The 12,771-nt window shown below is 35.4% G+C and overlaps 1 protein-coding gene across 4 annotated transcripts in view; it reads left to right on the top strand.

Annotated features, from left to right (window-relative positions):
- Positions 1-12,771, top strand: part of XRN1 (5'-3' exoribonuclease 1) — a 121,331-nt gene that overhangs the window by 41,280 nt on the left and 67,280 nt on the right. For all 4 annotated transcript variants that reach the window (XM_047100209.1, XM_047100208.1, XM_047100211.1 and 1 more), the window contains 4 exons: positions 1,089-1,209; positions 1,306-1,404; positions 5,306-5,409; positions 8,540-8,671. In XM_047100209.1, the coding sequence (XP_046956165.1) occupies positions 1,089-1,209; positions 1,306-1,404; positions 5,306-5,409; positions 8,540-8,671 (456 nt within the window). The remainder of the gene's footprint in view (positions 1-1,088; positions 1,210-1,305; positions 1,405-5,305; positions 5,410-8,539; positions 8,672-12,771) is intronic.

Genomic DNA, 12,771 nt, shown 5'->3' with positions numbered 1-12,771 from the left:
TTTCCCTTTTTTTTGGAACATAACCTCAAGATTTTATTGTCTTCATAATGTAACATAATATGAAGCTTAGAACTGGATCATTTTGGCCCTTTCTCTTCTTATCTCCTCCCAGTTCAAAATGCTTGCATCTCTTAGGGGCGGCTGGGTGGCTTAGTCAGTTAAGCGTCTGACTCTTGACTTCAGCCCAGGTCATTATCTCAAGGTTCGTGGTTTTGAGCCCCATGTCAGGCTCTTCACTGACAGCATGGAACCTGCTTAAGATTCTCTCTCAGTTTTTCTCTTACCCTCCCCTAGTGGCACACATGTGTTCTCCCCGCCCCTACCCCCGCCCGTGCCCCCCTCACTTAAAATAAATAAATAAACTTTTAAAAAAATGCTCACATCTCTTAATATTCAGCATTCTCTTAGATCTGCAGTTGGGCTCAACACATTCAGGCCTCAGCACAATCTTTGTAGTTTTAACCTTTTCCCGGAAAATTGGCTTAGTTTGCCCACTATAGCCACGCTACTTCCTGTCATAACACCACTCTCCGTGGGCATAAAGAGAATCTTTGCCTTTCTTATGCTGTGTCATTTTGTGGGGTTGGGGCTTGCCACACTTCTTGCAGCAAGTCCAGCAGGTTTTCGGAACGTTCACCACGGTTGCTAGAGTGCTATTGGCATGGAAAGCACTTTTCCCTTTTGTTAAAGCAAAGAGAAAGATGAAATAGATATTATGAAATGTTTATTTTCCATCTGGGTTTTAGAACATGGAAGATACGGAGATTTGTAATGTGCTTAATATGTCCCTTTGCTTCTAAATTAAATATATAAAAATATATACATAAATGTGTGTGTGTATATATATATATGTTTTAAGTTAATGGGGAAAACTTCCATTCAGTAATCTATAGGCATATTTAGGTCTAGATCAATAATAACAAAGAATCTGGGTTGTTCTGCTGTATATTTTCTTTGTCTTAAAAGACAAATTGTCATTCCCTTGCTTAAAAGCAAGGATGACTCTTGCAAAAAATTCTAGGGAATACTGAAAAACTGTGATTGCTTGTAATTTGTATGAATGTTAAATGCCTTGATTTATTTTCTAGGTATAAAATAATATCATTAGATGCTTGGCGTGTAGACATAAGCAAGAACAAAATAACCAGGGTTGACCAGAAGGCATTATATTTCTGTGGATTTCCTACTCTGAAACACATCAAACACAAAGTCAGTGGCTGTTTAGTTCAGAATTTTTTCACCTTATTGAATGTAAAGTGATTATGGAGAAAGAATTAAAATTAAACTCTCTGAATTCTTTTAAAGTTTTTTTTGAAGAAAAATGGGGTTCAAGTATTCCAACAAAGTAGTCGTGGAGAAAACATGATGTTAGAAATCTTACTGAGTGCAGAATCAGATGAACTTGTAAGTATTTTCTTTATTGTATATTATTAGGTGCTTATTATGCATAAAACTGTTCTAGCTTCAGTGTGTTTATCAAAGAGGTATAACATGTAGTAACTTCAAAAGTTCATAGTAAATAAAGAAACCTTTACCCAGATTTTAAAGAACACATGTAATTGTGATCTAATGAGCAAATAATGCTCTACAAATTTTGAAAAGGAGATAAGCTGTGTGAGTTAAGTACAGGCTTGTAGATGAGACTAGGCTTGAGCTGAGTGCTATGAGAAAGATTGCCACAGAGCGAAGAAAAGGAGGGGAAGGGTATTCCAGTTGAAAGGAGTAACTTAAGCTGGAAATTGTGGTCAAAAATAAATATGTGATACATTATCATATTTTTTTAACCTTTTTGTATGTCTGAAATTTTTCTTAATACTTTTTCCTTTTTTAGAATAAATGTGATATATTTGAGGAGAAGAACTAGGTAAACCTGACTGAAGCAGTGGACTTGTGTTGGGAAATAATAGAATATAAGGTTGAAAAAACAGATTGAAGCCAGATTATGGAGGACCTTGAATACTAGGCTAAAAGGAGTTTGGACTTCCCCCCCCCCCATAACTGTTATCTTGAAATCATATTCTCATAAGGATTAATTTGGTGGCAATATAATAGACTAAACTGCACAAAAGAGAAATGGAAGAAACAAAAAAGCCTGAAAGTTCAGAGGTTGTGGTTACAGAAGCGTTAGGTGTTAAGGACAAAAACTGTGGAAATAGTAATAGATCTGGATGAACAAGACTAATAAAATTGACAAGTTTCATCATTTGTTCATATAACAGGGGATGAAAAGAGGAAGAAAATACTAAATACGACTCTCAGATATCCAGCCTAATTAACTAGAAAATAATTGCTGTTTTCCAAATAAAGAAGTTAAAGTGGGAAGTCTCTGGTTTGAGGGGATTAATGATAAATAATGATGAAATTTTAAGGCAATGCTAAGACATTTAACTGGAGCTGCCCTGCCAGTCTTTCTCAGTAAGAGTTCTATTAAGAGATCTAAGACCGGATGCCCTAAGTCATCCATTTGAATGTGGTAGATTAACTTATCTTCTGTACATTTAGAGTGGGATTAGCTGTGTACCGTTCTTGGGAGAATTGGGAACATAGTCAAATTATGTTTTGTGTTCTATGGTTCAGGTGAAAAAACCTCAGCCCAGAAAGGCTGCAATTTAATACCTGGAGCTGGAGCTTGGAGGGAGATAAGGATATAAAGTCATCAGCAAGGAGATGATGGCTCGGGCCTTGGAGCTCATTTTCCTGAAGAAAATAGACTCTGAGGGTTTAAGATCTGAGCTTTAAGAAATACCCATAGTTATAAAGGGTGGAAAAGGGACCAGTGAAAATGATAATAACATACAGAGAGTTGAGAGAAAATGACTTCCAAGTTAAGTAATATCACAGAAATATGGAGTAGATACTACATACAGTGCAAGAAGAATACAACAAGGTCTGTGAATTTGTCCTTCAGGCACCATTATTGGCCTTTGAGGATCTCATTCCAGTAGATTTCATTCCTAACTTCTAATCCGGGGACTAGGTAGGTGTAAATTAGACATAGCAGGTATTAGGCCCTCAGTTAAGATTATCATTGAAAGAGGTCTAGAAACATAACTGTAGGTAGAGAACAGACAGTTTAACAAGCTAAATCCATGTTAAAAGAAGAGAGGTAGAGCTAATGGAGAAAGGAGGTCTTAAAGATAGTGTAGAGGGAAGGGATGTTTATGATAAGAAGACCCCATGTGAGGTATTAAGGAGTCTCATCTTGGCCTTAAGTGAAAGGATTAACCTGAGAAACTGACAACTTTTCCCTTGAAAACTAAAGGGGAGAAGTGGGAGAATGAAATAGAAATAGATGTATAGAGGAGAAAAGGATAATTATGGGATCCTAATTTTAATGTTGAAACTTGTTTTATTTATCAGAAACCATTGTTTTGTTTTATATGTTGACATTAAGAAATGTCTGAATATAATTAAAAGTTAATGCAGAAGTCTAAAACTGGTCATCTCTAATTGTTAAACATTTGCTAATAATAATTAAGCATAATAAACAGAAAAGAACTGAATGAAAATGTGTAGTTAAACTTCATTTTCTACCAAAAAGTTGTTTAATAATCAAAATAATAATTATAATATTTCCTTTTAAAACTAGAATTTTACCTAGCATATTATTTCATACAGAGTATACATAGCATTTTATAGTTTATAAAGGCTTTTGTGTATGTTATTTTATCACCAAATAAACATTGTGAGGTAGATATTATTTCTTATTCTCACAGAAGAAAACTGTGTCTCAGTGGGGTTTAAATGATTTGCCTAAGATTCTATAGCTGGAAAGAGGTGGAACGCAAATTTGGACCAATGATTCCTAATTTTAAGTCTAGGGTTCTTATTTCATTATACCAACTACAGACTGAAATGAAATCAGATTTCTTAGATTCTGTTATCTGATTATATGGTATGAAACAATGAATAATAGCCCTTTTCTCATTTCTGCTGTCTTTTCACTTTTCCGTTTCCATGAGAAAATCATGGAATTATACATGATATTATTATCATGAGAATAATAGAATCATAGAATTTTACAACTATATAGAATTTTGTAAAGCATCTGTTCCAACTCATTACTTTTACAAATTAAGAAACTTAAATGGAGATTAGAAAAGGGACCATTAGCAGACCTAAGAACCTAGGTTTCTTGCTAAACATTATTTCTAGTAATGTTGGCCATTATTACGGACAGTAATACATTATAGGTCAGTGCTCTTCTGTTTAATTTCACTGAAACCTATTTTCTCACCAAGTAATTTCATTCAGGATTAAAATTAAAAATTTACTAGTAACTACCATTGCTGTTGAGAAAATGAGAAGGAGACGAGCTTCCTGGTGTCATAATGTTTATAGTGCAGGAAAGTACTTTAAGTTGGTCATAGTGCCTCTCTAATAAGAAGAGATTGGTAAAGAGGACGATAAACTTGGTCACCTTTAACAGATTCATACTAAAATAAAGGGTAAGGAAAGGCACATGGTTAAAAACAACTTAAAAATATATTTTAAAATAAAAGGAAAAAAAAACTAAACAGAAATCATAGAAATGTACTAGAAAGAAAAGTAGTTAGCAATAAAGGTACAACTTAGAGAAGACAAATTAAGAGAACTAATGGGAGCCACCTGGGTGGCTCAGTCAGCTAAGTGTCCAACTTTGGCTCAGGTCATGATCTCGTGGTTTGTGAGTTCGAGCCCTGCGTCGGGCTCTGTGCTGACAGCTCAGAGCCTGGAGCCTGTTTCAGGTTCTGTGTCTCCCTCTCTCTCTGCCCCTCCCCCACTCACGTTCCTCTCTGTCTCCCAATAATAAACATTTAAAAAAAATTTTTTTTAGGGGCGCCTGGGTGGTGCAGTCGGTTAAGCGTCCGACTTCAGCCAGGTCACGATCTAGCGGTCCGTGAGTTTGAGCCCCGCGTCGGGCTCTGGGCTGATGGCTCGGAGCCTGGAGCCTGTTTCCGATTCTGTGTCTCCCTCTCTCTCTACCCCTCCCCTGTTCATGCTCTGTCTCTCTCTGTCCCAAAAATAAATAAACGTTGAAAAAAAAAATTAAAAAAAAAAATTTTTTTTAAAAAGTAGTTAGAACTAACTGAATTCAAGTAGATGGAAAAGTTGAAAAGAGCAGGAAAGGTTGAAAAGAGCATAGGGAATAAATGACACAAGTGAGTAAATGGTATTTGATACCTGTTTTAATTATTAAGTTGAGTCTTTATTGATTTTAAAGATAGTTATAAATGCAAGCTAGTTTTTAATTATTTAATTTTGCCTTTGTAAAATTTTCTCCTGGACCTGAAACATGAGTGAACTTTTCTGCTTTTACTTTAAGAGTATAGAAAATATAGCTTCTTCAGTGCTTGGAAAATCTGTCTTTGTTAATTGGCCTCATCTTGAAGAAGCTAGAGTTGTTGGTGTATCAGACGGAGAAACTAAGTAAGTAAGATTTGACGTATACATTGTAGATTTATATTTGTTTTGCTTACTTGATGGCTTTTATTGATCCTGTTTAAAACTGATATAATTATTATAAAAATATTTATACACTCTAGTGAAATTAGTCTTCTAATCACATCACTCGATGTTTAACCACAATACATCCCTGAGATATTTTAGATGCATTTATTATTTTTTCTCTTTTGCTTTCTTTTCCTTTTAATAACTTAAAAGTTCTATATCCTAATTTTTGCTAGCAGTTATTATATTATTTAGTAAATGTATTTCTTTGACAAGAATCAATAGCATATATAACCTTACTTTTACCATGCCTCTCCCAGGTTTTATTTAAATAATACATTAATTTTTAAAAATACAGGTCATCTATTTAAGGAGTAATTTCTTATTTTACTCGAGTTCTCAATCATTGTATCAGTGATTATTTAGTTATTCTTTATCATTGTTTATCTTTATTTCACATAAATTTGATCTGATTGATGTTAGTTTTCATGCATCTAGAACTTTCAAAAGTAACTTTTTTTCAGAGAAAATTTTACATTTTCTGAGTTACAACATATCCAAAAGATCGTTTTTGTTTTCCTCATACTTAGGTTTAGAATTGTGGAGGCCCAATCCTTTTTCCCTTAGTTTTCTGCAAACCTACTTCAGTTGTGTTCTGTCATATAATTTTGTTGATGAGAGGTCAATGCCAGTGTGAATTTTTTTCCTCTGTAGGTATCTGCTTTTATTGAGGATATAAGAAATCTTGAGTATTCTTTTAATCATCAGAATTCAGTCCCCCTACCTTTCTGATATAGTCCAGTTTATCACTTTTTTCTTTTACCTATCATGCTTTTAGTCAGAACTCCTTACCTAGCTCTAGGTCCGAGAGATTTTCTCCTATATTTTATTCAAAAAGTTTTGCTTACTTGATAATTTTACCTCATCCTTTTACGTTTAAATATATGATCTACTGTGAATTAAGTTTTATATTTGGTATGAGGTTTAGGTCAAAGTTCATATATTTGTCTATGAATGAATGTTCTTTTTTCTTCTTTCATGAAGATAGAAGTGTTCCATTTATATGGAAGCATATGGAAAGTGCCATATACTTTTTATTTTGCTTCCCAGATTTTATTTCAAGTTAGTTAACATACAGTGTAGTATTGGTTTCAGGAGTAGAATTTAATGATTCAGTACTTACATGTAACACCCATGCTCATCCCAACAAGTGCCCTCCTTAATGCTCATCACCCATTTAGCCCATTCCCCCTCCTACCCACCTCCCTTCCAGCAGTCTCCAGTTTGTTCTTTTTAGTTAACAGTCTTTTATGGTTTGCCTCCCTCTGTTTTTTCATCTTATTTTTTTACTCCTTCTCTTCCCCTACAAAAGGTTTATTTGAACAAATTATAGCTGAGAACTTCCCTAATCTGGGGAAGGAAACAGGCATTCAGGTCCAAGAAGCACAGAGAACTCCCCTTTTCAAAATCAACAAAAACAGGTCATATCAGTAGTGAAACTTGGAAAATACAAAGATAAAGAGAGAATTCTGAAAGCAGCTAGGACAAAAGGTCCTTAACCTACAAGTGTAGATACATAAGGTTAGCAGCAGACCTCTCCACAGAAATAGGAATGAAGAGTCAGTTGCTCCAGCACCATTTGTTGAAAAGATGGCCTTCCTCCATTACATTGCCTTTCCACCTTTGTCAAAAATCAGTTGAGTACATTTGTGTGGGTCTACTTCTGAGTTTTCCATTTTGTTCCATTTATCTGTATGTCTGTTTTTATCCCAGTACCATACTGTCTTATTTCTGTAGCTCTGTAGTAAGTCTGACCTTGGGTAAAAATCTCACAAATTACATATAGGATCTGTATGCTGAAGAAAGCAAACACTGATGAAAGAAATCAAAGATTGAAATAAATGGAGATCCATTTGGATCAGAAAACAGAACATAGTAAAGATAACAAATCTCCCCAAATTAATTTATAGGTTTAGAGCAATTCCTATCAAAATCTCTCCCAGATTTTGATAGATACAGAACAGTATATTCTAAAATTTTTATGGAAAGGCAAAGAACAAAAATATCTAAAATAACTGAGAAAAATAAAAATAATACAGAAAGGGGATGCCTGGGTGGCTCAGTCGCTTGAGTGTCTGACTCTTGATTTTAGCTCAAACCATGATCTCACAGTTCATGGGTTTGAGCCCCATGTTGGGCTCTGTGCTGACAGCTCAGAGCCTCCTTGGGATTCTCTCTCCCTCTCTCTATCAAAATAAATAAATAAACATTTTAAAAAATAAAGCAGAAGGAATTACTCTGCTTAAATTATTTTGGAGCTGTAAATGATTACAGCTGTAAATGATATTATATTTTAAATGTCACTTTCCCAAGGTAATATCTAGAAATACGACTGATTTCTGTACGTTGATTTTATATCCTGGGACCTGGCTAAACTAACTTCCTTGTCTCTTTACTTGAGGAGTCCAGGTCAGTTATTTTGTAGAATTCTGAATGTACTTGATTGTCTCTTCATAGTTTCATTTAAGTTGGTCCTCCATCCCATATATTTCCTGTTAACTGGTAGTTAAGTATAGTGGTTTGATCAGAATCAAGTTAAGCTTTTTAGTAAAAATACTTTATTGCATTGGAGAGTATTTTTTAATTCTATAAAAATTTATATTTTATTAAGTATTTTTATTTTTTTTTTTTCATGTTTATTTTTGAGAGAGAACATGAGTTGGGGAGGGGTAGAGAGAGGGAGACACAGAATCCAAAGAAGGTTCTAGGCTCTGAGCTATCCACACAGAGCCTGACACAGCTCAAACTCACAAACTGCGAGATCATGACCTAAGCCGAAATCAGAGACTCAACTGACTGAGCCACCCAAGTGCCCCTGTGTTTAATCTTTTTTTTAAGAGAAAGAGTAATAATTCTTATATTTTGATTGAAAATTTTTACAAGTCCATGTCCTGAAATTTATATTACAGTTTAAAAAAAAGGAGGCTTGGTTTTTTGCTATTATAACCATGTAGAAACCTTTTCACTTTGAAGACTCATACTACTAGAACACTATATTAAACCACAAATTTGGGGGTAATACATTTTAATTTTATTTTAATCTTTTAAGATTTTACTTGGAAGAACCTCCAGGAACACAGAAGCTTTATTTAGGAAGAACTGCCCCACCATCTAAAGTGGTCCATCTTGGAGACAAAGAACAATCTAACTGGACAAAAGAAGTACAAGGAATTTCAGAATAGTGAGTGTCATAAAATATATTTAATGTCGTGAAAGTAGAATGTGATTTAATGCACTTGTCCTCTGACTTATTTTCTGCTTAACATAGTAATCACTCTGAATACTGACTACATCTTCATTTTATGTTCTAAAGAAAATAATGAGTTCTAGTTTAAAATAATACCTGGTTAGCAGCAGTTACAGCCTTGCCCAGTTTGTCACTAAAATACTTGATGATGTACAAAAGAAAAAAAGACAGAATCACATAATACTGGGAATAATAGTTAAGGTTGCCTGCATTTGAGACTTATTTTTACTAATCATAAGGCCATTGAATTTTTGGCCATATGTAGTAATGAAAATAGGAAGGAAAATTGTCCTTTTTTTGTCACCCTTACTCCCTGCTCACTCTCCTACCTTTCCTACATCTAAGTCCCATATGCCCTGAATTTAGAAATGAAAGGTCTGTACCAACCAAATAACTAAGAAGCTGGCCCTCCTCCATGATCCTACCATAACAGTACTTCCCATTCTTCATCCAAATACTAGAATCCTCTAAACCAAAACAGAATAATAGAGGCTGGCAGTGGCACATGGAATGGTGTTATAAATGTATATCCATCACCCTTCCTATTAAAACTATAATAGCATTCATTGATAAATGGGGAATTTGAGGAGACGCCTCTTATACAATTTTGGAGCTAATAGGCCATAATATGCTTATTCAAAGATGCATAAACAGGGAAAATGTGAAAACATTATACAAAACCATCCCAGTGTCTATGTGCCAAATGTGGAAGCACCCAAATATATAAATCAATTAATCACAAACATAAAGAAACTCATCAATAGTAATACCATAATAGTAGGAGACTTCAACATCCCACCCACAGCAATGGACAGATCATCTAATCAAAAAATCAACAAGGAAACAATGACTTTGAATGACACATTGGACCAGATGGACTTACCAGATATATTCAGAACATTTCATCCTAAAGCAGCAGAGTATACATTCTTCTCCAGTGCACATGGAACATTCTCCAGTATAGACCATGTACTAGGACACAAATCAGCCCTACTAAGTAAGTTCAAAAAGATCGAGATCATACCATGCATATTTTCAGACCACAATGCTATGAAACTCGAAATCAACCACAAGAAAAAATTTGTAAAGGTAACAAATACTTGGAGACTGAAAAACATCCTACTAAAGAATGTATGGGCTAACCAAGCAGTTAAAGAAATTAAAAAGTGTATAGAAGTCAATGAAAATGATAGCACCACAACCCAAAACCTCTGGGACGCAGCAAAGGCGGTCATAAGAGGAAAGTATATAGCAATCCAGGCCTTCCTAAAGAAGGAAGAAAGATCTCAGATACACAACCTAACCTTACACCTTAAGGAGCTGGAAAAAGAACAGCAAATAAAACCCAAAACCAGCAGAAGACAGGAAAAAATAAAGATTAGAGCAGAAATTAATGCTATCGAAACCAAAAAAAAACAGTAGAACAGATCAATGAAACCAGAAGCTGGTTCTTTGAAAGAATTAACAAAATTGATAAACCATTAGCCAGTTTGATCAAGAAGAAAAAGGAAAGGACCCAAATAAGTAAAATCAAGAATGAAAGAGGAGAAATCACAACCAACGCAACAGAAATAAAAACAATAATAAGAGAATATTATGAGCAATTATATGCCAATAAAATGGGCAGTCTGGAAAAATGGACAAATCCCTAGAAACATATACACTACCAAAACTGAAAGAGGAAGAAATAGAAAATTTGAACAGACTGATAACCAGTAAGGAAACTGAATTAGTAATAAAAAATCTGCCAAAAAAACGAAAGTCCAGGGCCAGATGGCTTTCCAGGGGAATTCTACCAAACATTTAAGGAAGAGTTAACACCTATTCTCTTGAAGCTGTTCCAAAAAATAGAAATGGAAGGAAAACTTCTAAACTCTTTCTATGAGGCCAGCATTACCTTGATTCCAAAACCAGACAGAAACCCCACTAAAAAGGAGAACTATAGACCAATTTCCCTGATGAACGTGGATGCAAAAATCCTCAACAAGATATTAGCCAACCGGATCCAACAATACATTAAAAAAATTATTCACCATGACCAAGTGGGATTTATACCTGTGATGCAGGACTGGCTCAATATCCACAAAACAATCAGTGTGATTCATCACACCAATAAAAGAAAGGACAAGAACCATATGATCCTCTCAATAGATGCAGAGAAAGCATTTGACAAAATAGAGCAGCCTTTCTTGATAAAAACTATCAAGAAAGTGGGGATAGAAGGATCATACCTCAAGATGACAAAAAGCCATATATGAGTGACCCAATGCTAGTATCATCCTCATTGGGGAAAAACAGAGCTTTCCCCCTAAGGTCAGGAACAAGACAGGGATGTCCACTCTCGCCACTGTTATTCAACATAGTATGGAAAGTCTTAGCCTCTGCAATCTGACAACACAAACTAATAAAAGGCATCCAAATCGGCCAGGAGGAGGTCAGACTTTCACTCTTCACAGATGACATGATACTCTATACAGAATACCCAAAAGATTCCACCAAAAAACTGCTAGAACTGATTCATGAATTCAGCAAAGTTGCAGGATATAAAATCAATGCACAAAAATTGGTTGCATTCCTATACACCAACACTGAAGCAACACAAAGAGAAATCAAGGAATTGATCGCATTTACAGTTGCACAAAAAACCATAAGATACCTAGGAATAAATCTAACCAGAGAAGTGAAAAATCTATACATTGAAAACTATAGAAAGCTTATGAGAGAAATTGAAGAAGACACACAGAAATGGAAAAAGATTCCATGCTCCTGGATAGGAAGAACAAATATTGTTAAAATGTCGATACTACCCAAAGCAATCTACATATTCAACGCAATGCCTATCAAAGTAACACCAGCATTCTTCACAGAGCTAGAATAATCCTAAAATTTGTGTGGAACCAGAAAAAACCCCGAATAGCCAAAGAAGTCTTGAAAAAGAAAACCAAAGCAGGAGGCATCACAATCCCAGACTTCAAGCTATACTACAAAGCTGTAATCATCAAGACAGTATGGTACTGGCACAAGAACAGACACTCAGACCAATGGAATAGAATAGAGAACCCAGAAATGGACCCACAAACGTATGGCCAACTAATCTTTGACAAAGCAGGAAACAATATCCAATGGAATAAAGACAGTCTCTTCAGCAAGTGATGCTGGGAAAACTGGACAGCGACATGCAGAAGAATGAGCCTGGACCCCTATCTTACACCATACACAAAAATAAACTCAAAGTGGATGAAAGACCTCAATGTAAGACAGGAAGCCATCAAAATCCTCCAGGACAAAGCAGGCAAAAACCTCTTTGATCTTGGCTGCAGCAATTTCATACTCAACACATCTGTGGAGGCAAGGGAAACAAAAGCAAAAATGAACTACTGGGACCTCATCAAAATAAAAAACCTTCTGCACAGCAAAGGAAACAATCAGCAAAACTAAAAGGCAACTGACAGAATGGGAGAAGTTATTTGCAAATGACGTATCAGATAAAGGGTTAGTATCCAAAATCTACAAAGAACTTATCAAACTCAACACCCAAAACACAAAGAATCCACTGAGGAAATGGGGAAAAGACATGAATAAACACTTCTCCAAAGAAGACATCCAGATGGCCAATTGACACATGAGAAAATGCTCAACATCACTCATCATCAGGGAAATACAAATCAAAACCACAATGAGATACCACCTCACACCTGTCAGAATGGCTAACATTAACAACTCAGGCAATTAGAGATGTTGGCAAGGATGCAGAGAAAGAGGATCTCTTTTGCATTGTTGGTGGGAATGCAAGCTGGTACAGGCCACTCTGGAAAACAGTATGGAGGTTCCTCAAAAAACTAAAACCAGAACTACCTTACAACCCAGCAATTGCACTATTAGGCATTTATCCAAGGGATACAGGTGTGCTGTTTCAAAGGGACACATGCACCCCCATGTTTATAGCAGCACTATCAACAATAGCCAAAGTATGGAAAGAGCCCAAATGTCCATCGATGGATGAATGGAGAAAGAACATGTGTTATATATATACA

This window comes from Lynx rufus, unplaced genomic scaffold (genome assembly GCF_022079265.1).
Source record: "Lynx rufus isolate CCGP_SWC_20201006 ecotype Redwood Valley unplaced genomic scaffold, mLynRuf1.p SCAF_5, whole genome shotgun sequence".
Classification (NCBI taxonomy): domain Eukaryota; kingdom Metazoa; phylum Chordata; class Mammalia; order Carnivora; family Felidae; genus Lynx; species Lynx rufus.
The sequence above is the reverse complement of the archived record's forward strand: the minus strand, read 5'-3'. Positions and strand labels throughout refer to the sequence as shown.